General features: G+C 53.9%; 3 protein-coding genes across 5 annotated transcripts; all 3 read right to left on the reverse strand.

Moving 5' to 3' along the window:
• Positions 1-26: 26 nt before the first annotated feature.
• Positions 27-13,059, reverse strand: CEP85 (centrosomal protein 85). 2 transcript variants are annotated; one of them, XM_048968794.1, is made up of 14 exons: positions 12,944-13,059; positions 12,693-12,829; positions 11,765-11,917; positions 7,946-8,661; positions 7,201-7,334; positions 6,220-6,337; positions 5,671-5,856; positions 5,176-5,328; positions 4,760-4,914; positions 4,146-4,266; positions 3,654-3,704; positions 3,460-3,567; positions 2,591-2,819; positions 27-2,328 (listed from the first exon to the last, which is right to left on the reverse strand). In XM_048968794.1, the coding sequence occupies exons 2-14, from the start codon at positions 12,745-12,747 to the stop codon at positions 2,165-2,167; spliced, it is 2,343 nt and encodes a 780-aa protein (XP_048824751.1). In that variant the 5' UTR covers positions 12,748-12,829; positions 12,944-13,059; the 3' UTR covers positions 27-2,164. The 2 variants fall into 2 exon arrangements, with proteins under 2 accessions (XP_048824751.1, XP_048824752.1); XM_048968795.1 differs by lacking the exons at positions 11,765-11,917; positions 12,693-12,829; positions 12,944-13,059 and adding an exon at positions 8,976-11,750.
• Positions 13,060-13,092: 33 nt separating this feature from the next.
• On the reverse strand, positions 13,093-19,644 carry CNKSR1 (connector enhancer of kinase suppressor of Ras 1). Of its 2 annotated transcripts, none has more exons than XM_048968793.1 (21): positions 19,563-19,644; positions 19,087-19,244; positions 18,249-18,439; positions 18,087-18,171; positions 17,854-17,895; positions 17,512-17,778; positions 17,376-17,435; positions 16,940-17,008; positions 16,655-16,774; positions 16,447-16,526; positions 16,007-16,119; positions 15,786-15,931; positions 15,592-15,622; positions 15,327-15,499; positions 15,173-15,246; positions 14,999-15,070; positions 14,844-14,917; positions 14,616-14,680; positions 14,439-14,541; positions 14,008-14,189; positions 13,093-13,933 (listed from the first exon to the last, which is right to left on the reverse strand). In XM_048968793.1, the coding sequence occupies exons 1-21, from the start codon at positions 19,612-19,614 to the stop codon at positions 13,733-13,735; spliced, it is 2,358 nt and encodes a 785-aa protein (XP_048824750.1). In that variant the 5' UTR covers positions 19,615-19,644; the 3' UTR covers positions 13,093-13,732. The 2 variants fall into 2 exon arrangements, with proteins under 2 accessions (XP_048824750.1, XP_048824749.1); XM_048968792.1 differs by having other exon boundaries at positions 15,327-15,517.
• Positions 19,645-21,783: 2,139 nt separating this feature from the next.
• On the reverse strand, positions 21,784-23,032 carry ZNF593 (zinc finger protein 593). Its single transcript, XM_048968798.1, has 3 exons — positions 22,789-23,032; positions 22,258-22,320; positions 21,784-22,146 (listed from the first exon to the last, which is right to left on the reverse strand). The coding sequence occupies exons 1-3, from the start codon at positions 22,983-22,985 to the stop codon at positions 22,005-22,007; spliced, it is 402 nt and encodes a 133-aa protein (XP_048824755.1). The 5' UTR covers positions 22,986-23,032; the 3' UTR covers positions 21,784-22,004.
• Between the last annotated feature and the right edge of the window lie 1,264 nt (positions 23,033-24,296).

Raw genomic sequence — 24,296 nt, forward strand, 5'->3', positions numbered from 1 at the left:
GCTTCACGCCGCCACGCGGGACTGCTTTGCACGAGTGGAGCAGAGCAGCTTTATTTTATACTCAAAACATTGGGTACAAACAAGTGGGTAAAGACAAACGCCGATATAAATACACCCGTGCTCGACTCGACGAAGGAAAGCAACGCGAGGCTGAACGCCAACCGTCGGAATACGAACTGCACAACCAGCAGGGAGGTGAGGCACGTGGTCCTGCACGCTGCGCAGGGTGCTCGCGAAGGAAGGGCCGAGTCCCGCGCCCACCCGGGCTCTGCGTTAAGCCCAGAGGTCGTTTCCTGCAGGGTAACCCGCAAAGCGGTGACACGGAAGACGGGGCTCAGTACGGGCGCAGGGCTGGGGCAGCCAACCCAGCCTCAGGGCTGCGGCATTCTGCCGCGATCCCATTTGCGCAGCCGGTTATGGACAGGCAGGAGGCGCACGCGGCCCTGCACCCAGAGTCACATCTCCCACCGCACCCTGAGCAGAACGCGGCTGCTGCTGAACAGCACATCCCAGCCTGCAGCCTTCCGTGCCAGAGCTCCCGGCGGCCGGGACCTCAACAAGCTTTGGCCCACAGCGAGCTCAGGACGTGGCACCAGCAGTGTGGGGACAGAGCCTGAGATGTAACACAGCAGATGCTGGAAGCTCTGCATGCCGTCTCGGAGCTGGCTGGCACGGCACACTAACCAACTCGTGGCCTAACTTCAAGAACAAAACAGATTTGGTCTTGAATCTTAACACAAAAGTTACAACAGCATTTCTCTCAAAATTAGGGCTCACAGCCCCAGTGTGAACCAAGAGCAATTGAAGGGGCAGAAGTTTCAGCAGTACGTTCCCTGTTTTACCACTGACTTCATCATTTGTGGGTCAAGAGAGAGCGACCAACACAAGTTTCACCCTTGGCACCACAGCACTGTCTCAAGCCAACACTCAGGACTGTAAAGTTGCCACTAAGATTAAGAAAGTTGTGACAAAATTAACTGTATCCCACACCAATTTAGATTCCAATTATTTGGCACAGGAGTGGGGAGCAACCAGAGAACCAGAGGCAGAACTAGAACAAAACCTGAGTAGTTGCAGCCTCACTGGCATCAGGAGGAGCTCTCAGATCCAGCTGTACAATCCTGCTGCCATTTTAGGACCAGAAGGGCTTTCTCCCCAACAAGGAGTAAGCAGAGCCATGCAGGTTCTCCTAACAGGCCTGCAGCGCGGTCCCCCTGTGCAGAGGGTCCCTACAGCTCAGGCAGGAGCTACGTACATTCAGAGCCCTGCAGGATTGTTTGCAATGGCTCTAAAGGCTGCTACAAGAAATAGTAATTCCTCACCCTGCCAGCAGATGCATTAGGCACAAAGCAGTGTGTGGACAGGAAGCTTCTGTAGCACATTAAGGCACTTCAGCATCAATCCATTTCCTCTGTAGCCTGGGTCATACACACACTCCGCGTGCTTTTTCAGGGGGATAAAAGGTTTAAGGCTTCTAAGATCCAGGGGCAGCATTTTGAGTCTTCTGTTAGTGTTGTTTTATTCCCCAACACCTGTTGGCTACCAGAAGACTCTGGCTGCATTTACCTGAGCAAAGCAGGTCCTGGTGCATGAATGGCTACACAAGCATCCAAGCCAGAACTGCACACAGCACCTGACAAGCCTGTAGCACAGCGATGTAATTAGTGGTAGCATAATCAGCACACCTGCTTGCCTACAGAATCCACAGATATCCCTGAGCACTCTGATAGCACTCCACTCTTACAAGCTGCACAGGATCTGTGCAGAGAATTTATCAGAAAGACCAGGGCATACATTTTCTTTTAGTGTTGGTTTTAGCTTTTGTCACATTTGCATGTTCAGTGTCTGACATGCCTGGGAGGCTATTCAGAATTCATCTCCCAGAGTGAGAGAGTGCACCAGCTCCAGCAAAGACAACAAAAAACACATTCCATAAGATCAAAGCTACTGCAAAGCCTGACACTGAAGCCCTGAATGATTCCAGTTAGCCAGTCAACAGATAAACACTTCTGGCAACAACCCCCAATTTCTCCTGGATAAGCCACACGTTTGTACCCAAGCATTGGGATGGTAAAGTGCTGAACAGGTTTTCAATTGTAGGAGTTCTAGTCTCCTGAGAGTTCAAGTCTTCATTTCCTGTCTTACTCTGGGGGGAGAGCTCTCCTCACTGAGTGATGCAGTTGTCTCCCATGTCCTGGGCGTATCTGTCAGATATTGCCGTTCTTAAGTCCTCCACCTCTCTGTGAAGCTGTTTTACCTCCACCAGTTTTTTTGCAAGCGCATCGGGGCTCAGCAAGTCGTCCTTCTCCTTAGCTGAGTACTGCGCAGCTGTGGAATCAGAGAAAAGCGTTACCTCAGGTATGCATTTCTGACCAACAGCCCCATGCATCTGTAAGTGAGACAAAAATCAATGCACATTTGCAATAGACATATTTGTAACATGCAGCTGTTACTGTATGCACTCTTAAAGCTTGCTAACTGCAGTAAGAAGGTTCAGGAAGGTAAGAATCTTCTAAACTGTAGGTGAGGTACTTAATTCTGCTGCAGCACATGCAACAAAGGGCTCGCTATGCCATCACTGCATACTTACAGCGAATGCCCAGAAGCAGGGAGAGATTAGGATCCTTGCCCTGAGCCCTCTGAGTGACAATGCTGTAGACAGACTGCAAATCCTGCAGGCAGCTGGCCAGCTCACAGTGCAACTCCTGGGCAAGGCGGGCAGTCTCAGCAGGCAGGGGCTGAGCTGTCAGCTCTGCCTGCCGGAGCCGTTCCTGAAGGGTCAGGTTCTTCTCAATGAGATCCTGGTTCTGCACTGAAAGCTGAACAAGTGGCAGCAGATGAGTGGTCACTGGGTACAGAACAAGAACACTTCAAAGCAGCTTAACGCAATTGCTCAGTGATGATGGGAGCACCGATGTCAGGAGGAGCAGGTCTATATTTAAAGCCCTCCAGACTCTCTCCAAGTGAGTGAGAAAGTGAGCAAGTGTCAGCCCTGCAGGGTCTGAGCAGCCTGCTTTCCTGGCTGACAGGAAGCACTCAGTGATGCTGTGCTGTCCCTGACAGCGTGTGACAAACAGTAAAGCTTTCAGGAAATGTACACCACCATCTCATCCCCACCCTAGCCATCTCTTCCCTCAAAGGCTGCCACTGTGCTTCGGTTCCTTAGGCTTGAGACCGAGGCTCAGTCCTGCCTTTCAGCCAGGATTGCAGTTGAGTTTGGACTCATGTTCACTGCCTTGCTGCCCCCAACAGGCCAGCTTGGTGTTGTCCAATACAATCCACAGCCTCATTTAAAGTTCCCGAAGCAGAAACTGCCTCTCCCCTCATGTTTTTGAGCACTGACAGGACAAGTGATGGGCAGAAAGCAGGACAGACTGTGCTGCTGACTGCAAATTAGAAGCCCTGCTAAAAACCACAATCATTCAATTGCTATGCTCAGGTACTCCGCACTGCTCTGACCTCTTTCACTGCAGTCCGCAGCTGCTGCAGCGCATTTTCCCTTCTCACTGCCTCCTCTTTCAGAGCTTGGCTTGTTCCTTCTTCCTGGGCCACCTGTTCTTCCAGGTTCTGCAAAAGACCATGGGAAAAATGGTAAGTCTAGCTTGCTTTATAGAAAATTGAATTTCAAGGTACCTCCACAGCCACCTTCTCACCTTCACTTGCGAAGACAACTGCTCCATCTTCTTCTGCTGTTTTTCCACAATCTGGAATCAAAAGCACAGGTGTTACTATGAGCCACAGGGAATTTCAGCAATGCCACCAGGACTCCTCCTTCACTAGGACAATCCCTCTCTTCCTTGTTCCAGTCCACTTACTGCTTTAATTACTGCCTACATCAGTGGGAGATTAAGGTGCCCTGATAAAAGGCACATCAGAAATATCAGCTACAAACAGACCAGCAAAGTTACATTCTTGTGGTTTTCTTCTCTACATACTGCAGCTTTTCTCCACTAGTACTCCTGTAGTGCGTGGTTATCACACCAGGAACAGTTCTTAAAACCTTTTGGTTTAGAATTACAGGAACTGCTGTTTCAGTGCAGTTGTAACTACCTATAGATGTAAAAGTCCTCGATTTCATTCTTGTGCCCAGTGTGACTCCCTGGAAAAAAAAAAAATTATGGTTCCCAGTTGGGAGAGCCTGTTACCTTCCTGAGGCAGTCGCATTCTTTCTTCAGAGAGTCATTTTCTATTTTCTGTTTCTCCCCATCCTGTACAGGAGTTCCTCTCTCTGCATTCTTTACACACTGCTGCACCTTGTCCTGCAAGCTGAAAATAGCACAACACCATGGGAAAACCAGCTTTGTTTGGGGCGTTTCCCTCTAGATAATGTGAGGAGGCAAATGATTTCCATAGCAGATGTCAGTGCTCTCAGTTTGCATCCCAGCAAAGGGATGTGAGGGAAGGAATCCCATTCCCTGGGCACAGCCCTGAGCTTAATATTGGTGGAGCCTCAGACACTGCAGGCCACAAAGATCTACTGTGCAAGGAATTATGGTTAAGGCCAATAACCAGAAGAAACAAAAAACTAAGGAGGACAAGAGAAGCTGTTTTTCTTCCTGCTATTTTGATATTCTTCCACCCCCTACTCTCGGCATATAGAATTTGAGCAGTGCTTTGGTGAGTGGTCGCATAATCTTCACAAATTCATGGCAACCCAGTTCAGAGGTGGGACAGCAGATGAGCTAAATCATCACTGGTCTCATGCAGTTACTACTTCAGTCCTAAGGTGAAGATTAGATCTAATCCCATGTATTTTTACCTGTGCACAGTGGAAAGAAGTTCCAGTTCTTTATGTTTCTGGGTTTCTAGCTGCATCCCTTGCTCTCTGAATGCAGCTCGTACATCTCCAAGCTCTGTTTCCAGTGCCAGCACTGTTTCTTGCAGAGCAGTACTCTTCAGTTCAGATTCCTTTAGCTGTAGCAAAGACAATCACAACACTAGAGATCTCCCAGGAATTCCAATCACGTGCACAACATGTTCCAACTAACTACCCTTGCAATGCAGATTTTCATTACCTATGTGCCCCCCTTCAGCTGTAGCTCAGAACACCCTTCCCAAAAAAGGGAGGGCTGTAACTTTACTTGGGCAGCTGCACAAGGGTTTATTTGCAGCTGCAGAAAAGCCACCTGAGCAACTGTTTGAAGAGCTATCATCATTACCCAGAGGAAGTTTTACCTTCTGACTCTGCTTCTGGTGGTCCTCAAGAGTTGGAAGATCAGCCAGGTATCGTTCCAGGGTCTCGATTCTCTGCTGCCTCTCCCTGTTTTGTTCAGATTCCTTCTGGCATTTCTTTTTAAGATTATTAATGTGTTTGTCTCTTCCCTTTACCTGCAGGGATGGTTAAATATGAGATTAGTTTATATTATTTCTTGTCCATTCTTCAGTCATCTGTATACCCACTCATTAATCTGTTTGTTCAGCACTCAGCACCAAAATGCCACCTTGCCTCGGCAGTATTTCTGCTCATTTAGCTAAAGACAGGCTTCTTCTCTGCTTAAAAGCACTTGTAACTACAGGACAAAGGATTTTTCCTTATAAAGCCAAAGTACTCTTTAAGGAGATCAGAATATACATACAGCGCATAGCTGTGAAAAACTTTCGTGCACCTCTCTACACTGCCTTTTGACTTTTCAAAGACATCTTCCCATCTCCACATCGATGGCATCGTACCCTTTCTTCCTGCTTCTTTAAATCCTCTGCATATTTCTGCTTATTTTCCTTCAGTGTCTCCTGGATCAGCTTTGCATCCACCTCTGCAGCAGCCAGTTTTCTTTCCAATTCAATCTTCTCCTTACTGAGAGATTCAGTCTTCTCTGCGAATTGTGCTCGGAGAAACGTGTTCTCCCGCTGCAGCTCCTACAAACACAGACAGCCCGTGAGTTCTGTTCACCACACCAACGGTTATTAACTGGCAGGAAGCAGATGAGTTGTCTCAGAGTTGTGTGCTTTTAATCCCCAACCATCGTTCAGCACATCTTATACACTGCAGTCTCTGACGCTGCACTCATCAGAGCTGGCAGCACTTGGATCAAAAGCACAGCTTCTGAGCAAACCCTGCACTTCAGGGCTCTCAAGAGTCAGAGGCTCTCAGAGATGACATAATAAGGATCACACACGGGATAATTTTACTCTGCACAGCCCTCCTCCTTGGGAAACAACTAGTGAGGAGTGGTAGGGCCCGACGTTTCAATACTATTTCCCACTGGCAGCCTGCAGCACCTGCATTCTCAGCATGCAGACGTCTCCATAGGGCGCTGGGCAGCCAAGCAGGGCGCTGTGAACCTGCAGTTCGCTCTCCCGGACCTTCTGCTCTAACTGGGATATGTGTTGCCTTTGCCTGTAAACAAACAAAGACAAAAACAGGTGAAGCACTTTTCTCCAATCCCTTCTTTTTTAATGGCAGTGCAGAGCAATGCCACAAACAGTGCCACAGCAACTCTGACTAATGCTTGATATGGCAACAAGCACAGTGGAAAGACAGCTCGACAACTCAGAGCTGGCCTGCACTGAGCACTGAGTGAAAGCTGCTCATTTTGACCTTTCTACAATTTGCATAAACTTTTCTTCTCTCTCCTCCTCTCAGAATTTCCCTGCCCACCCCCACAGCACTGGTTATACAGCAAACACACAAGCCTTGCATGTTCTGGAAGATCCAGCTCGACTGCAGAGTTTATGAGTAAAACAGACATCAGAGGACTCGAGATGAGCAAGCAGAAAGGATGCTTACAGCTCAGATGCTGAAGGCAGCTTTCTTTAGAACTTTTTCAAAAAGCTTACAGTCACTAGCATTATCTATTGGAAGTGCTCTTTGTTGGTCTAAACTCACAGAAAAAACGAACAGATTTGACAGGAAGATCCCCAAGAGCTTCCAGAAAGTCCTCAAGCACAGAGGAGGTAGTTCTGACATTTTAGATAACTGTGATGTAAACAAAAATATTTTTCCATTACAAAACACAGAAAACCATAATTGAAGTTGGTTTATTTGAACTCCTTAGGATCATTGTCTCATTTTCACGATGAAGGGGAGGAGAGCATGTTGGAAAAAGCAACAAAACAAAACGGCCATTTTCAAAGGTATGTTCTTCCTTACAGGAGAATAAAGCAAGTCCATTCAGGTCTCCTTTGTATTTTCAAAACTGTCCCTTCCCAAGAGGAAATACACTGGAGCCCTTAAACCCAGTGTCAGTAGGAAGCTCTCACCTGTCAATGAGGAGCTCTTTCTCCTTGAGTAGGTTTTCATGGGAGTTCAGGATGTTGATCCACTGGGCTGGATCAGGTGTAGGTAGTGAAGGAGAATACATGGAGGGATGGTGGCAGGTACCTCCATTTTGTAACTGAAAGAGGAGACAAAATAAGGAGGGAGAGATTTATGCTCCACAGAGGTAATTGCAACATTGCTAGAGCTATTTTGCACACCGCGTGCTCATCTGCATGCCAGGACACAGCTATTTCAGTCTCTGTTGATGTCCAAGAACAAGCAACTTCACCCAAGAGCAACTGGAGATTAACAAATAATTTTAGATCACTGTGCTTGCCCACTGGAAATAATCTGTCTCCATCAGGGTAGAGGTAGCAAAGGCAATAAGCAGTTCCTCTCCTAAAAACGAACTGCAGTTTACACACCTTCTGAGATCTGTTTTCTAACATACAGAATAGAACTGTTCTATAAACTGCTAAGAACTGGCATGTTTTGGCCGATGGGTATTTCACCTCTGCATCTGCACTGAACTATTGTGCAGTATTTTAACACAATGCAGTGCTGCTCAGAGTAAGCAGCAAATGATACCTGTGACACCACACTGCAAAACAAGCCATTAAGAAAATTACTGTTTGTGTAAGATAGGAAAAGCAGAAGATATTATTTCCCTCACTTCTCAAGTCCCAAACAATCATTCACGAGTAAAAAGAAAGGACAGGTTTTAAACTCACACACACGATGCCCTACCTGCATCTGCTCTATCTGCAGTCGCACACTGTCCAGCTGTTGTTTCCAAGCACTGAGCTCACAGACCCTCTCGTGCGGATGCAGCGTGCAGGTCTCTTGCATCCATGCCACAGATGGGGGTGTTACAGGTTTTGGAAAGAAACTGTTGGTCTGGAGTCCCGTTGGCATCAGCCTGCTGCCTCTTGGCCACGTCCCGTCACAGGCTCCATTAGCCCCTGCAGACTGCTTGATCTCTGGCAGCACTTTATAATGGTCTCCCCCTGCCTCAGCTGCCCCAGAGTTTGGATTGAATTTCTGGAACCTCTGGAGAGGGTCAGCACACAAACTATCCAGAAAGAGAGACTGGTTAAGGGTGCGCTCAATGGCAGGGGTGTCAAACTTCCAAGTATCTTCTGTTCTCACGTGATCAGAAACAGGACGCCAGGATTTCTCAAATCCATTTTCCCCTGAAGTCCCACAGAGGCGCAGCAGATCCCTGTGTGGCAGCTGAGATGACTTCCCAGCATTAAAGTCTCCGTTTCTCAAGAGTCCTGCATGTTCCAAAGCAGCCCCTGGCACAGCAGTTTTGGAAGTACTCTGCAAACAGCCCTGCTCTCCTGCTGAGGACAGCTTGGAGGGTGAGGCACCCAGTGTGGATGGCATAACATGGGCTGTTGGGATGGTTGCTTGGGTTTTAATGGGCTGGAATGAGGAACCGTTACTGGAACTGCAGAAGTCTGGGAAAAGATAAGCCATACTTTAATCTTGGAAACATTCTGACATGAACAGCCATTCCTCTGCTGAACATTTTTCCTCAAGAATCTAAAAAAGCAATTCTTCGCACCCACCCCAAGCAGCAGCACAATGAAGGCTCCCCCCACGACAAGTTTACCACAGTAAACTACAGGGAGAATCCAAGTTTAGTTCAGTACACATTTTTAAGTGACTCCAGTATACTAGTTATTCCAGCATAAGCTTAGATAAACAAGGTTCTCTTCCAGTAATTTTAGAAATCAAACCCTTTAAATCAAATAAAAAGGCTGAAACTTACTCAGCTGAACACTGAGAGCATGATTCTGCTCTGTCCATCCCACAGCTCAGTGACTCTGAACCATGCCCAAACCCAATGGGAGCCTTTGCTAGGCCCATCACCAGAGCACTACATCACCAAGCAGCGGATCTTCCACCTCCTCCAGGACACAGCAGCAAAGGAACTCCTTCCCGAGGCTACAGTAATGGCTGTCGCCTTACTGCTACAGGAAATGATACAGCACAAGCACCCCAACGTGAGCCTGTCCTGTCAGATGGGCACCAAACCTGGCTACATGGAAATACAGGGTTATTCTTAGCAACTCTCAGATTTCAATGCAGCAACAGCACGAGCTGAGAAAGGCAAACACCGAAATGCCTGTTCCCTCTCCTCCTCCCAACACACCGCATATCTCAGAGACGCCAGGTTGCCTACAGATACACAAACTTGTTTTCTTGTTTCTTAGCTGAACTGGTTTGGCTGGAGGCCCATCTCCATCGGATGTTCCTTTGATCCAAGGTCAGAACTGCAAGGTCACACTCGCACATGCTTGTACCCTCAAAGCATTGCAGCAAGCAGTAATGAAAGGTAACACTTTCAATATGATCTTTTCAATATGGTCTTTTCAATACCATCATAAAAACACTGGAAAACCACCATGTGAAAGGACAAGATCCTTTCCTCCAAAACGAGCAGGAAAAGTGTTTGAGGGAAGAAATCTCTTCAGACATTCCTTGGCTGTGTCCAGGAATCCCGGAGAACAACATGCTACCAAGCAGTCACAAGAACACGTTGGCAAACAGAGAAGGGACAGTGCAATTTCCTTTTACAGCCTCTGTATTTATACCCCAGCATCACTGTCAGGAACTTGAGCCCTCTGACCAGCACGCCACGCACGGACGCTGAAATCAGTCCCTTGAAAGCACTGAGGATCATCACAACAACATTTCTACGTAACTGATGAGCTGATTTGAAAGTCAGCATGGCTCAGCCAGTTGTCAGTGCTGCAATTCGGCCTCAGCTCTTGGAAAGACTGCGGCACTGCAGACATTCAGAAGGGCAATTTCCTAAAGAAACATCCTTGTTCTCTCTCCTGCCCTCAGCAAACAATAGGATGTTTTCTTATCCTGAGAGAGGCTAAATGAGAGACATAAACATATGCTCTAGTAATATCTCCAGTAATCACAGAATCACCCAGGTTGGAAAAGACCTTCAAAATCATCCAGTCCAACCACCCACTTATTGCCAGTACTTCCCCACTAAACCAGGTCTCTTAGTAGCACATCTAAATGTTTCTAGGACACCTCCAGGGATGCTGACTCCACCACCTCTCTGGGCAGCCCTTCCCAGCAGCTCACCACTCTTTCAGAAAAGTATTTCCTAATGTCCAACTTGAACCTCCTCTGCACAGCTTGAGGCCATTCCCTCTAGTCCTATTGCTAATTACACAGGAGAAGTTGATCCCCATCTCAGCACAGCCTCCCTTCAGGCAGTTGTAGAGAGCAATGAGGTCTCTGCTGAGCCTCCTCTTCTCCAGACAGAACAATCCCAGTTTCCTCCACTGCTCCTCAATGTCTTTCTTGTAACGAGGGCCCAATGCTGAACAAACACTCGAGGTGCAGCCGCAGCAGTGCTGAGGACAGAGGGATGATCTTCCCTGCTCCTGCTGGCTGCACTGTTGCTGATACAAGCCAGAATGCCATCGGCCTTCTTGGCCACCTGGGCACACTGCTGGCTCGCGTTCAGATGAGTGTAAATGAAGAGCCCCAGGTCTGTTTCAGCCACAAAGTCTTCCAGCCACTCTGCCCCAAGCCTGTAGCGTTGCCTGGGGTTGCTGTGGCCAAAGCGCAGCACCTGGCACTCTGCTGGACTTCATCCCATCGGCCTCAGCCCAGTGATCAGCCTGCCAGATCTTCTGCAGGGCCTTCCTACCCACAGGGAAATTGACACTTTATGCCAACTTTGGTGCCATCCCAAACATTTCTACGACCATTTAAAAAAGCCTTAATTTCAACTCACACATTAGGATCTATAGCTCGCTCAAAAGAGACAGACATAAAAGGCTGAGATGTAGAAATGCATGAAATGCACTGTTCTAAAGAATAACACAAACTTCCTCTCTGCTGGAACAGGCATCAGTGAATCAATAATGTTTTATGTCACTTTTATGAATGAAAGCACAAGTAGGAAAGATCTAAGAGACAAGAAATTTCACCTTCAGGGCTTTAGCTGAGTGCAAGCCACTGTCATTGTCCAGTGAGAAGCACACAGCTTTCACACTGATAAGACTTATACACAAAGGTACACTGATTTTAAATCCCTAAAATCACAGAATGGCTTGGGTTGCAAAGGCCCACAGTGCTCATCCAGCTCCAACCCCCTGCTCTGTGCAGGTCACCAACAGCAGACCAGGCTGCCCAGAGCCACATCCAGCCTGGCCTTGAATGCCTGCAGGGATGGGGCATCCACAGCCTCCACAAAGCACACACGAGACTTGCTGGTAGATCACTTGTATATATGGGTATCAAACATCACATCACCAAGATGGCTCTTTCAATCTGCTAAAATGCTTATTAGTCAAAAGTCAACAACTCATTAGAGAAACAGTAATTTCCCTGATTACTAGTTTATGTTTTAGGCAGTAAATCTGAGTAGTATCTGAGACTCTGGTTTTGAAATAGTTACCAGATTTCATTATAGATTCTGCTCCCTCCAACTCGCACATACTAGGGTTCAGTAACTGTTTAATGCCTGTGGGTCTTCTAAGAACACCTCAGGCAGTTATTGTGTGATCCCATGCTGAAAATCACCTTCTGTGCTGTCGGAGCAGGAGGTCCCTATGCCCACATCACCGCTGTCGGCCATGCTGGAGCAGCGACTGGTGCGGCTCTGGAACTTCACAGACAGCATTGGTGTTTTCCAGTCAGTCTCTGAGAAATGACTCTTCTGAGCAGCACTGGGATCTAGAGAGAGAAAGCCAGTATGTTTGTGTTTAGCCAGCAGACTGAAAAGCCGTTTAATATATCTCACTGGTGACAGGACGAGGGGAAATAGCCTTAAGCTGCACCAGAGTAAGTTTAGGTTGGATATCAGGAAAAACTTTACAGAAAGCACTGGAATGGGCTGCCCAGGGAGGTGGTTGAGTCACCATCCCTGGAAGTGTTTAAAAACTGGATGTGGTGCTCAGGGACATGATTTAGCAGAGGGTTTTTAAGGTGAGGGTAGCAGGTTGTGGTTGGACTTGATGATCTTTAAGGTCTTTTCCAACCTGAGCAATTCCATGACTCTATGCTTCTATACATATCTTATTGAGCCATACCAACTTGTCATTTGTAGCAGAAAATAAACTGATGCTTGCTCAACTTCCCATATTGCTTCTAAAGAAATTCCTTTTGCAATTACAAGGAATTGAAATACACTTACATGGTTGAAAACCAATCCTGTCATAGAAGTCAGAATGCAGAAGCAATGAATATTTCCAGCAATACGGCTGGTGGTGCTGTGATACTGATTAAAAGGGAGCAGCAGCGAGGGCACACAGCAATATATGCTTTCATATTAACTGTTAAGAAGCGATTACCCAGCAGATGGGCCCGCTACCAAGCCACAGCCGAGCCATAAACCTGCTCTGCAGGAAGCAGCGTTGTGCTGCAGCAGAGCTCTGGGCCAGCAGCTCCTCTCAGTCGCGTTTCCCCCAGAGAAACGAAACGGGATCCCCAGCAGCGCGACAGCCCTTACCCAGCGGATCGCCGCGCTGCAGCCTCAGCTCCGGCTGTTTCTGGAGAGCAGCCATCTTACGTGCTGCACGACCGCGAGGCGACGAGAGACGGGGCTTTAATCAGCGCAAAGCAAACCGCGATCCCACCAGCCGGACCCTGAGGTGAGGAAAGGGAACAACAGCCCAGGATGGAGGAAGAGAGGCGGAGGAAGCGGTAAGGGAGGGAGCCGACACGTAGCACGGCACCTCACCAACCGCCCGTCCCGCTCACCTGCCCGCCGCGCCAACCGCGCGCCCCGACCGTTACGGCCCCGGGCGGGGGGCGGAGCCAGCAGGACGCACCTCCCCGCCGCTCTCCCCCAGCCTATCGGAAGAGGGAGCTTCACCCCCAGCTCGCGCCGATTGGCTGAGCGAAAAGATGGCCCCGCCCCGCGGCGTTTGGCGGAGGAAAAGTGTCGGCAGCCGCCACCGCGGGGCGGGGTTCGCTGTTTTCTTGCGCGTGCGCAGTGAGGGTGGTGTGCTCAGGTGTGCTGAGGTGTGGGTAGCCCCGGCCCGAAGGGGGTGGGGGGGAAGCTCCGCAGTGGCCGTCAGCAGAGAGCGGAGATCCGCGCTGCTCCTCCGCTCCGGGTCCAGCAGCCGGATCCTCCCATGCTGGCTATGCCGGTGCTCAGCGGTACTGGAGGGCTCTGTCGGCTCCTCCCTTCCCCGGGAGCACGGCGGCACGTGGTGTGGGGGGCCGGATGTCACCGCAGGGACACTTCGGCACGTGGCACAGCTATCAGCGATTTATTAGCTGCAGAAGAGAGCCCGGCTGGAGGCATTGCATTGGGGACGCGTTCCTCCTGGAGAAAGCCCCTGTCCTCAATGTGAAGCGTCCTCAGAAAAAAGCAGGACTGGCCCTGCGGTGTCCCACGCCTGTGGGCGATGCAGCAGAAGCCACTGTGGGGGGCTGAACCTTCTGAAACGTCACCAAACCCCCACGCACCGATCCAGGACAGGCAGAGCACCCGCAGTGCTGTGAGTTCAATGGGGAATGATTCCTGCTGGGGCCCGGGGAGTGTCAGGGCTCGGCTGCTCCTGCTGGAGGCCTCTGCTCAGCCTCATGACCCCCGCCGCTGTCCTGGCCCTGCTGCCGTGCCCACCACTCCTGCAGCTCCTGGTACAGGTCCTGGTGCTCTTCTTTCCAGCGCTGGAACTTCTCGGAGGTCAGCGTGGCATCATCCAGCAGCTGCTCAAGGGCCTGCAGCTCCGCCAGCTTCGCCTGCAGAGGGGAAGGACGCGTTTTGGGGCTGTGTTGGCAGGAGCAGGGGCTGGGGAAGAGCTGTGGGATCCCACCTTGAGCGTGCTCTGCAGGGCCCGCACCACGTGCACCTTCTCGTTGATGCGGGGGTTCTTGTTGCGCCGGATGAAGGACTTACGGCACTGCTCCTGTGTCAGGAAGCGCTGCCGCCCAATGAGGGACACCCCGCCCTGCCTCAGGCACCACATCAGGCTCTCGAGATCCTCCTCGCAGGGCTCTGAGCATGGAGATGGACACCATGATATAGGGTAACCCCGAAACCCTGCTGGGGCACCCTCACCTATAGCCCACATCCCAAGCGGAGTTTGGATGCCAAAACACAACCCCTCAGAGCTGCAAAGACAAAGATTAGCCTCTGCACTTCAAAACGGCAGCTGTGAATTTGGTTAAAGGATGCACCCAGGATGACAGGGATGCGCCCCTTTTAGCACAGGGCATAGAGTCCCTCGTGCTGACCAGCACCTACCTACAGGTGAATGGGGCTGAGGGCTGCTCTGCGGGCTGCTGGATTCACCACTGGTCTGGAAGAGCTGGGCTTTCTCTGGGGCGTTCTGCAGCCTTTTCTTTGGCTGGAGAAGAGATGAGATGGGGATGAGATAAGGAACTGCTGTCCCACCCTGGGGTGTCCCTTAGGGCCACTCACCGAGTCAAAGCCAGGTCGGGGAGATTCATCATCAAGGTCCTCAGCTTCTGTCTCGCTGTAGCAGTCTGGAGGCCATGGGGGAGGATAGAAGCGGAGATCCTGGGCCAGTCCCAGCAGCAGCGCCGAGCACCACCCCCATGCACCTCCTCTCCGTTTCTCACTTTCCCCAAATCGTGGACAAAATTCCCAACGCTCCCACCCGCTCCCCATCTCCTTCCTCCATGTTACCTTCCTCCCTGTGTGGGACGGGCTGGTGGGCTAGTGCATGCTTTGTCTTAGCTGTGATCAAGTGGCTGACCCACCTAGGGAAAAAAGGCCAAACAGACAGTGGGTCATGGACAGCCCACTGCAGCAGGACCACTACAAGCTGCCACATCACTCACATGCTCAAATCTGCCAGCGTTTCTGCAGCGAAGACGAAGGGCTTGTACTTCTCATGGGAGAGCTGGAAGACACTGCGAGGAACACAAGCTGCCCTGAGCCCACGTCCTGCCTCCCCCGTGTCAAAGCACCCGCTGCTCTGCAGGGACCCCACCAGCACCGCAGTGCTCACTCACTATTTCTTCTTCTGCTCCCTTGTGCTCTCCAGGTTGTAAGTGGCCACATTGATGAGACCTGCAGCCTTGTCATCCTGTGGGGGACACGCGGTCCTGTCCACTGCCTGCCTTGGCACAGAGCCTGGTGGCAGAGTGTGAGGGCATCCCCACTCACGTTGGGGTGGTTGTACCAGTAGAGTGTGTGGCCCTTCAGCACAAACCAGCAGCGCTTCCACTTCTGGGCCATGAAGCCCACGTGGTCCTTCTTCTTCAGGAGCCAGCCATCGCAGTCCGCCCGGCCCAGGTCCCGGCATGAGACCCGCCGGCGGCTCAGCCTGGTCGCCACTCCTGCAGCATTTTGGGGTGCTTCAGGTGTGGGGCGGTGGGACGAGCCCCCAGCCCGCCTCACCCCAGCCTGCTGTCACTGGCGTCCCACTCACCTTTGGCTCTGCGTCCCGTCTCAGGGCTGCCCTGGAAGGAGACAGATGAAGGGTGAAGCAGCACAGCACCCACAGCCCCGTGGGGCCCCCACCTCACTCACCCTTCAGCAGCAAACTCAGCAGGCTGCCCCCCAACGCAATCCTCGTGCCCCCATGGATGCCCCCCAAAGCTCCATGCTCCCACCAGCTCTCACCTCCCCGGGGGTCTGGCTGGGCTCTGCACTTTGTGCCCTGGGGGCTGTTGTGGGGCTGAACTCTGCTGTGCAGGGTTGGAAGGCACACGGTGAGCTTGGGGTGCCTTGTGGGGTGCCGGCCTCCCACACCACGTCCTTCCCAGCACCTGTAAACAGTGAGTGAGGCTGCAGCCTCCTGTCCCAAGGGGAGAGGTGAATCTTTCCCCTCGGTTCCTCCATACCGAGACTGAGTGCTGCTGGCCGGAGCTCACCCACGTCCTCCCTGCGCAGGCTTGTGCTGTGTTTGTCTTCGTCAGTGCTGGGGTCCGGCCCTGAGTCTCCGTCGGCAGTGGTGCTGGGGGGAGAAGGGCCCCCTGAGCCACACAGTGCCCCCTGCCCGGCCGTGGAGCTCCCAGTATTGCTCCCACCCGGAAAAGCTCCCAGCGGCAGTGAGCTCAGCCTGCGGAGCCAACGGCTCGACGCGCTTCTTTCCATTCCGGGAGAGGAGAAGGGTCATTTCTAAATATAGTTTCCTCCCCATTAAAACGTTACCAAGTGAATTAATTACAAACAGAGGCGCTTCTCTCTGTGTATGTGTGTTGCTTAAGACTCCTGGCAGCTGCCCGGGCTGCTCACATGAAGGCTCTGCTCTGCGGCGATGGGATGTGAGGTCTAAGCTCACCTGGATGCTGGGGACGAGGGGCTGCTGGGGCACTCGCTGCTTTTGGGGAGATCCACAGCATCCAGAAAAGCACCCGGCACCTGTAGATGGAGCCTCAGTGCTTCACCTTGCATTGCCACATTCTGGGATGACCTCCCATAGGGCTGTAGACACCTGGCTGTGTCCCAGCACAGCCCTGTCTGGCACTGGGAGTACTGGGAATGCTCACCTGCTGCCTGGTGCTCAGAGGGGAACCAGGCAGGCTGAGGGGCAGCTTCTTCAGCACAAGTGACGCTCTGCTTGCCTTCTCCAGCAGCTTCTTCACCAGGTTGACGCGTGTCCAACCCACCTGCCAAGGGCACCTGGTGAGTAGGGGCACAGCCCAACCCCTGCATCTGAGTTCCTGCATTCCCCAAATCCTTCCCAGCCAGAGGCAAGCACCCCTCAACTCCAGCTGTACTGGGGTCCGTCCCAGCCAAACCAATATCCCCACGTGTCCCCGTCCCCAACTCACCACCACTTGCTCATCGACCTGCACGATCTCGTCCCCGGGCAGGATGTGACCCCCGTGCACAGCCAGGGCCTGGAGCAAATACAGGCAGCAGGGAGCTTTATGGAGCTTTCCTGGCTGGGAGGACTTGAGGGCGGGGTGGCTCGGAGAGAGTGGGATTAACCATTAACCCGGGGACTGACCCCGGCGTTGGGCAGCTGCAAGGGTCCAGGTGGGGGGGATGGTGGGATGAGCTGCAGCCACTCATGGCATGAGTTGCCCAGACTCAGCCACGTGCAGCCATCCAGCAATATGGGGACGGGAGAGTGGCACAAGGCCTAAGAAGCTCCCAGGACCCAGCCTGACAGGCTGCAATGTCCCAAATGGCCAATGGTAAAAGGGGGGACAAGGTGGCACCAGGGTACAGTGACAGACAAGAAGGGGATGGGCCCCAGCTCACCTCCGAGTTGGTCATGGACACAAAGTGCAGGCAGGAGCTGGTGGAGGTGATCTCCAGACCCTGCAGGGCAGTGGGGGAGGTGTGAGTGAGGGGGGGTGAGAGGGGGTAAGGGGCACCAGGGCAGTGGATATCTCACCAGTGGGTTGTAGGGCAGCATCGGGGTGCTGGGGGATGCTGGAGGGCTCCCTGGAGTCTCAGGAGGCAGCACTGGGATGCTGGGAGATGTTGGGGGGCTGCCCCACAGGCCAGGGGGCAGCGTGGGGGTGCTGGGGGAATCTGGAGGGCCATCACATGGTGTGAGGGGCAGTGCCAGCTCCACGTGCTGCAGCATGGCCCTGCGGTCCAGCAGTGCTGGCGGACTGCAGCCCACGATGCTCTCACAGATGCCTATGATGTGCTGGCACTGTGGGTAAAAACATGGAGATGGAGCACTGCTGGGACCCCTATGCCGACAGCCCCCTCTTTATCTAGCACTCACTATACACAGAATCTGGCTGTTCTTCTCTGCAGTAGAGCAGTCCTGGGAGGAAAAATAAGAGGGATGAGTGAGACAGATCAGCATGCTTCTTCCAGCCCTCCCCACCACCTCCTCCCTCACCCCATCTCTCCCTCATCTCCAACACAGAAGGGGCTTTGGGGGTAGGAGATCGCCTGGCTGCCTTCCCCACACCATGCCCATCACCATGGCCATGTGGCTGTGTGGCCACTCACCATCTGCAGCACCTCCACCAGGCGGGCACAGAGCAGGACAATGTCCCGAGTGGATGAAAAGTCATTCAGGGTGGAGAAGAGGTATCTGGAAGGGAGGTTTGAGAGCTCAGCACCAGGGAATGTATGCACAGCACCCATGGGTGCCCCTTGCCTGCCCCAGACCTGTTGAGCCAGGAGAAGAGCCTCTTGGCAGCTCCAATCAGGTCGACAACACAGGTCAGCAGGGCGATGAGGGGTGGCTGTGGGGTGGTCCCCCCGGGTGAGCCCTCAAGTACCACAGTCTCAGTGCACTGTGCCAGCTCCCGCAGCCTCTCTGTCAGTGTTCGCAGGCTGGTGCTCACCAGCTCTGTGTCCTGCAGTGAGGACATGGCCAGGACAGTGGTCAGAGGTGGCCAGGATTCCTCCACAGCCTTTCCTGTTCAGCTCAGGGCAATCTCAGTGTTCCCCCCTCCATCCAGCCCAGAGTGTCCCCTTGCTCCATCTACCCCTAGGTAACCCCCCATGTCCTATCCAGTCCAGGTATCACTGTATCCCTCTTCCAACCAGCCCACTGTGTCCCCATGTCACTTCCTCAACATCCATACAGTGCAGGGTGTCCCAGTATCCCCCTCTCCATGCAGCCAGGGTACCCCAATATCCTATTCCATCCAGCCCATGCTATCTCCGTGTCTCCCTTCAACCTCCGTCCATTCCAGAGTGTCCCCATGTCCCAGCTCTGTTGAGATCCAGGTGTCCCCTTTTCCCCTCCTCAAACTCCAACCAGCCCAGGATGCCCCTATGTCCCCCTGCTCTATCCAGCGCTGGGTAACCCTCCATGTCCCACCCAGTCCAGTTGTCTCCACGTCCCCCTTCAATCCATCAATCCCAGAGTGTCCCCCAGGTCCCCTCTCCCAGCAGCCCACAGTAACCTGATGTCCCCCTTCCATCCGGCCCACACTGTCTCTGTGTGCCCCCTCCATCCATCCATCTCCGATCCACCACCCATCGCACCGTTGCTCACCAGGGCTCTGAGCTGCTCCACGGCCTCCAGCAGAAGCTCCTGGTGTCCCACACGCCAAACTCCCAGCGCCTCCAGAGCTCCCTCTGACAGCCTCAGCAGCTCAGTGCCTGCCAGACCCCACTCCTCGAAGGGATACCCCTGCACGGCTGCGTCCAGCCCTGCTGAGAGCCAGGCACACGGTGAGGGGGAGACCCTGCCACCCACCCACTGTCCCCTGGCTCGGATGACCCCACGGTGGAGGGTGACACTTGCTTCCGTCCATGCACTGAGCACGCCAGACCTCAGCCAGCACCGTGCTCACAGCCCCCACCTCTTTCCCTTTGAAATCCCTCAGGGTTTTGGGAAAAGGAAGAATAAAGGCTGGGGAACGGGCTCCCACTGCCGCCACAGCGTTGCTCCCAAAGCAGGGACGCAACCCTCCCACCTGGGGGCTGAGCTCCTCCCTCGCTGGGGGTCTTGGGGCGGGGGGCTCTCACCTCGCAGCCAGGCCGCAGTCTGCGCAGGGCCCCAAGCGCCCACAGGCTCCATGGCGGCGGGGCTGGAACCGCCCTCGTCACTGCTCACCTGCGCCAGGTGAGGGCAGCCCCATTGGCGCACCTGCGTGCTGCTCACCACAGCTTCCTGCCTGCTCTCCTCCCTCCATCCCGGTACGGCGCTGTGGGGTGAGGCACTGCGACGCACCCCAGTGACTCAGGCTGCAGACAGTGACATGCGGCCATCAAAACTCCTCACTGCGTGGAGCTCCATCCTCCGCTCCCCCTGCTGAGCTGTGACTTCCCCTGCACCAGAGCTGAGGCCCGGCACAACTCACAACACTGACGCAGCCACACCGATGGGGATTTTGCAGTCCCCCCTTGAACACGATTCCATTGCAATGGGGAAATTGAGGCCAGGTGCTGGCCTCACCTCCAACCACGTCTTTTACAAGCCACAAACCCGCCCTGGTTCCCCCCCGAAACGCCTCCGTGCCGCCCCGCCGCACTGTGTGCGCTTGGGGGAGCAGCGGGTGCTGATTGCTGCTGACAGCCGCGCCGCGCCGCTGTGTGCGAGGGGCCGTGGGTCCGACCTGCTGCTCCCTCCGCACCATGATCATCCGCCCCCGCCGCCTGACCCCGGGCTATTTCCGCCTGCTCCAGGTAAGGGGCTCACAGGGCTGGGAGGGGGCTCAGGGGCACGCCAAGATCCTGCCCATGCGGCTCAAAGGCCGCAGAGCCGTGCTCGGCCCTGTCCTGGCTCACGGGGAGCACAGAGCTCTGCCTGTGAGATCTGCAGGCTGTGGAGCTCAGGAGGAGCCGCAACCCTTCCACGCAGCCGGCAGGCCTTGGGGCTGCACTCGGCCCTATTCTCGCCCCGAGTGGGCCGTGAGGGTGCTGGGGGGCACCCCAATAGACACCAGCTGGGTGCAATGGGGGTGCTCAGGCCACGTAATCCCCCTGCTGGGGTTTTGGGGCTGGGGTCTGCCATTGCCGCCTTCTTTATCTCCTCCAGATGCAGCTGGCAGCGGGACGGGGGACTGAGCCCAGGGAGTGGGCGCTGCCCCCCACGGCCCTGCTGCTGGCAGCTGCTGGGCTCTGCCTCTCCCTCTACAGCGCCCGGAGGATGGCTGGGACACCCAAGGTCCCCCCACAGCCCTGATGGGCCATGGGGATGGTCCCCAGGTCCCCATCTAGGCCTTGGGATGGTGCCATGACTCTCCCCTGCCAACCTACGCCACTGCCCCATCTTGTCTGTCCATGCCTTGGAGCTGGGGAACATACATCTATCCCTGTCTTGGGAGCCAGGATGCCACAGGATAGGTCACAAAGTTGATTCAAGCCCTCAACAACATGAAGGGATGCAGCGAGCAGGGCCCAGGGCCACCAGCACAGCCCCAGGCCCCACTGAAGCCCCAGGATTGGGCATGAAACCAGAAAATGGAAGAGCGGATGGAGGAGCCGAGTGCCACATTCACTCCCCCCTTAGAGGCTGAAAGGAGGTCAGCTCTGAATGGCATTAGGTAATAAAGCACTGGGACCAGGAACAGCCTCTGAAATGTGTGGACATGGGGCTGCCTCCTGCCCAAGGGTAAAGAGCAGTCAGTGCTTCTCCCAGTGCAACCACAGCCTTCCCCTTCCCCATGCTCACTGACCCTGAGCGGAGAGCGAGGCTGCTCCCCCCCGGCAGAGGGTTGGATGCTGACAGCTGGATTTGGCTGCTTTGATCTCTGAAGGCAGGGGGGAACAAATCCAGGCAGCGTGCATGGAAATAAATCCTTTCCCTCTGAACAAAGCTGTGTTGTTGTCACACTGCTAAGCAGCAGGGAGGAAAAACCCCTGATGAGTTTCTCAGTGCAGTATTGGTACTGCCACCAGCAGCAGCACAGGGACACAATGCATGTGATCAGAAGCAGGTGGGGGGATGCAATGAGGGGACCACATCATGCCCTATGCACGGCCCCAGCCCCTCACTTGCACAGTTCCACCAGACCAAAACTCAATGACATTGATTTTCTATAAGCCTAGAAGTGTACCTGCTGGGGGGGTAAACACTAGCATGCCTTCTTCAAGGCCCAAAAGAGCAGGGCCAGCCCCACAGTGAGCTGCTTACAATAAACCCAAGTGCTTGATGAAGACTTCATTCAGGGTGGGGATCCCTCCCCCTAGGAGGGCAGAACAAAGGGGCTTTGCCATCCTGCCCCAGAGAGCTCCAACATCAGCGTTTGGTTGACATATTTTAATGGTAACTCAACCTCTGACTCCAGCAGAGGCACCTCTGAAAGCAAAGAGACGAGTAGAACACTGCACAGCTACCCATTCTTTTCCCCCAGGAATGGGGACGCAGCCAGGGCACCCAGGAGCACACTGGCTGCTTCTCCTCATTAGCGCCTGGCAAAGAGCTGAACAAAGAGTCCTTTCAGCAGCACAGTAGCAAAGGGACCCTCAGCTGGATGCCTCCATCTCAACGACTTCATCCAGGGGCTGGGTTTGCACATGGACCTTCTTTGGAGGGATGTAGGAGCCCATCCCAGCAGCACGCTCGGCCTCCTCCTGTGTATAGGGCTCCTCACTCAGCTGCTTCAGCCTGTGGGGGACAGAAATGGGTTGGAAGCGAATGGATGAAGGGCATCACCACTGTCCTTCTTATTCTAGTTATGGGGCTGGGCACAGCTTTGCTCAGCACCCCCCCTATTACCTCTTCTTATGCACCTTGGATCTGAAGTGCTCCTTCATGCTTGTCAGGTCCACAAAGTAGCGCCTGAGGGATAGAAGGGCAAGAGGCCACGGTCAGGGGAAGTATGGATTCGGGAGCCTGTGTGGATTTGGGAACCTTCCACCTCCAGACCCAGCACCCCCACGGTTGGGGTCCCACCAGAGCGCAGAATCAGTGCTCAGAATGTAGAGCTTCCCCAGACCCAGACCCCTCTCCAGCCATAACCCACACCAGGAATCCCTCCTACCCCACCAGGTCTCCGCCAAGATCCCCTGCCCCGCAAGCCAGGACCCTCCCCTAAGAACTCCTCCCCAGGACCCCCAGCCTTCCCATCAGCACCTCGAGACACCAGGGCGAACCCTCCAAAAACCAAAAACCACTCCCAAGACAAGCGTTCCCCCTCCCAAACCCCAGGAACCCCATCCCCCTCCACTGACTTCCGCTCTCTCCCCACTCGTCCCAAAAGAACCTCACAGACCCCCCACCAGGACTCCCCACCACGACCCCACGCACGCGCAGTGCAGGCAGTAGAACTGGGCACAGCCCGGCAGGTCGGGGTCGGGCTCCTGGCGCAGCAGCCGGGCAGCCCGCCCGGGCTCCAGATCCGCGTGGATCTCATCCAAGTCCCGGCGCCGCCGCTTTGTTTTCGCCTGCCGGGCCAGCGAGTGCGCCCGGTGCGCGCCCGTGCGGCGACTGCTGCGCGGCGACATGGCGACCGACAGGAAGAAGCACTGCTCAGGCGCGGGAGAAAAGAGCTCCGCCCCGCGCCTCTGGGCCACGCCCCCAGTGGCCCCGTGTGCAGCCGATTGGCGCGACGCTGAAGTAGATTTGCATGTCCCCGCCCCATCCCCGCCCCCTCTCTTCCTGCTCACGGGGAAGTCATTCTTCCTCGTGCTTTGGCCGCTCTGTGCTGCCAGACTCTATGGTCAAAGGTCCTCCGCGCCGTACTAAGCATGCGCACAGACAAGCGGAAGTCGGAGCGAGCTGAAAGCTGCAGTAGCGCGTTGCGCTCAGCGAGGTGGCGCCGTGCAGCGCTGCGAGCGCTACTGGCTGTACCGGATTCTTCCCAGTGTGCCTTAGAGGAACTCAGGAGCCACCCATTGTATCCTATGGGCCGCCCTGTAGCGCTGGCACAGCTCGTCTTCGTGCTTCAGGGTTCGCAGAGTGTCCTAGTGGGCTCCCAAGGCCCCCAGTGTGCTCTAGGCCGCGCTGGAGTCCTCTCACTTCTCATCATTGTCATCGGGGGAGCTTCAGTGACTGCTCAGTGCGGCCTTGAGGCTTCCAGGTGCCACCCCTTGTGTTCTGGGGCACCCTAGAATCCTCTCAGAGCTGCTTAGTTTGCTCTGGGATTTCTGAGAGTCCTCCCAGTGTATCTCAGCAGAATCCCTGGACCTCTTGGTGTGCTGCAGTGAACCCTAGTGTATTCCCAGAGCTCCTCAGAGTGCTCTGCAATGCCCTCGAGGTTCCCAGTGATCCTTAGAGGACTCCCAGAACTCCCCACTTTAACTTAGGGCACCTCAGTGTGCTCCCAGAGCTCCTCAATGTGCTCTAGGGTACATTCCGTATACACTTGCAAATAATTTATGTTGCACTCGTACTTTGTGTTCCTTTTTCCTTTTACTGTGTGAGGTGGGTCTGCTGCCACCAAAAGGTTAGCTTGGATTGAGTTTTTCCATGAATGAGAACCATAGGAGAAAGAAATATGAAGACTACTTGATTGGTTGTCTGCTTGGATGCAGGGATGGACAGTAACATTTTGGAAAGGTATATAATGATACACTGTTTGCAGTACTGAACACAGGAGCTGCCATGCCTGCATGAAGGGGCATCCAGGACTGCTCTGAAACAAGGAACTGGGTGACTTTGGAAGACACTGTGTCTCCTGGGGCCTTCCACAGTGTGGTTTGCATAGACTGGAAGGAGCAATGCTTGGTACCTTTGCCCTTCATGTCCCACTCTGAGGTGGTGGCTCCTGGACATGGTCCTACCTAGAAAGGACTTTGTTTCAACCTCCAAAGACA

This window comes from Lagopus muta, chromosome 23, assembly GCF_023343835.1.
Source record: "Lagopus muta isolate bLagMut1 chromosome 23, bLagMut1 primary, whole genome shotgun sequence".
In the NCBI taxonomy this organism is placed as follows: domain Eukaryota; kingdom Metazoa; phylum Chordata; class Aves; order Galliformes; family Phasianidae; genus Lagopus; species Lagopus muta.

What these genes read in the sequence shown, in the direction of transcription:
- ZNF593 (XM_048968798.1), bottom strand. Translation starts at nt 22,985, where the DNA reads ATGTCGCCGCGCAGCAGTCGCCGCACGGGCGCGCACCGGGCGCACTCG. An exon ending in TTCTACTGCCTGCACTGCGC is followed by an intron (nt 22,321 to 22,788) that starts GTGCGTGGGGTC and finishes TCTATCCCTCAG; the next exon opens with GCGCTACTTTGTGGACCTGA. An exon ending in TCCAAGGTGCATAAGAAGAG is followed by an intron (nt 22,147 to 22,257) that starts GTAATAGGGGGG and finishes TGTCCCCCACAG; the next exon opens with GCTGAAGCAGCTGAGTGAGG.
- CNKSR1 (XM_048968792.1), bottom strand. Translation starts at nt 19,614, where the DNA reads ATGGAGCCTGTGGGCGCTTGGGGCCCTGCGCAGACTGCGGCCTGGCTG. An exon ending in CCAGCCAGACCCCCGGGGAG is followed by an intron (nt 15,623 to 15,785) that starts GTGAGAGCTGGT and finishes GTCTCCTTCCAG; the next exon opens with GGCAGCCCTGAGACGGGACG. An exon ending in ACGCTGGCAGATTTGAGCAT is followed by an intron (nt 14,918 to 14,998) that starts GTGAGTGATGTG and finishes TTTTTTCCCTAG; the next exon opens with GTGGGTCAGCCACTTGATCA.
- CEP85 (XM_048968794.1), bottom strand. Translation starts at nt 12,747, where the DNA reads ATGGCTGCTCTCCAGAAACAGCCGGAGCTGAGGCTGCAGCGCGGCGAT. An exon ending in AATGCGACTGCCTCAGGAAG is followed by an intron (nt 3,705 to 4,145) that starts GTAACAGGCTCT and finishes TTTTGATTCCAG; the next exon opens with ATTGTGGAAAAACAGCAGAA. An exon ending in CCTGCTTCTGGGCATTCGCT is followed by an intron (nt 2,329 to 2,590) that starts GTAAGTATGCAG and finishes CTGATTCCACAG; the next exon opens with CTGCGCAGTACTCAGCTAAG.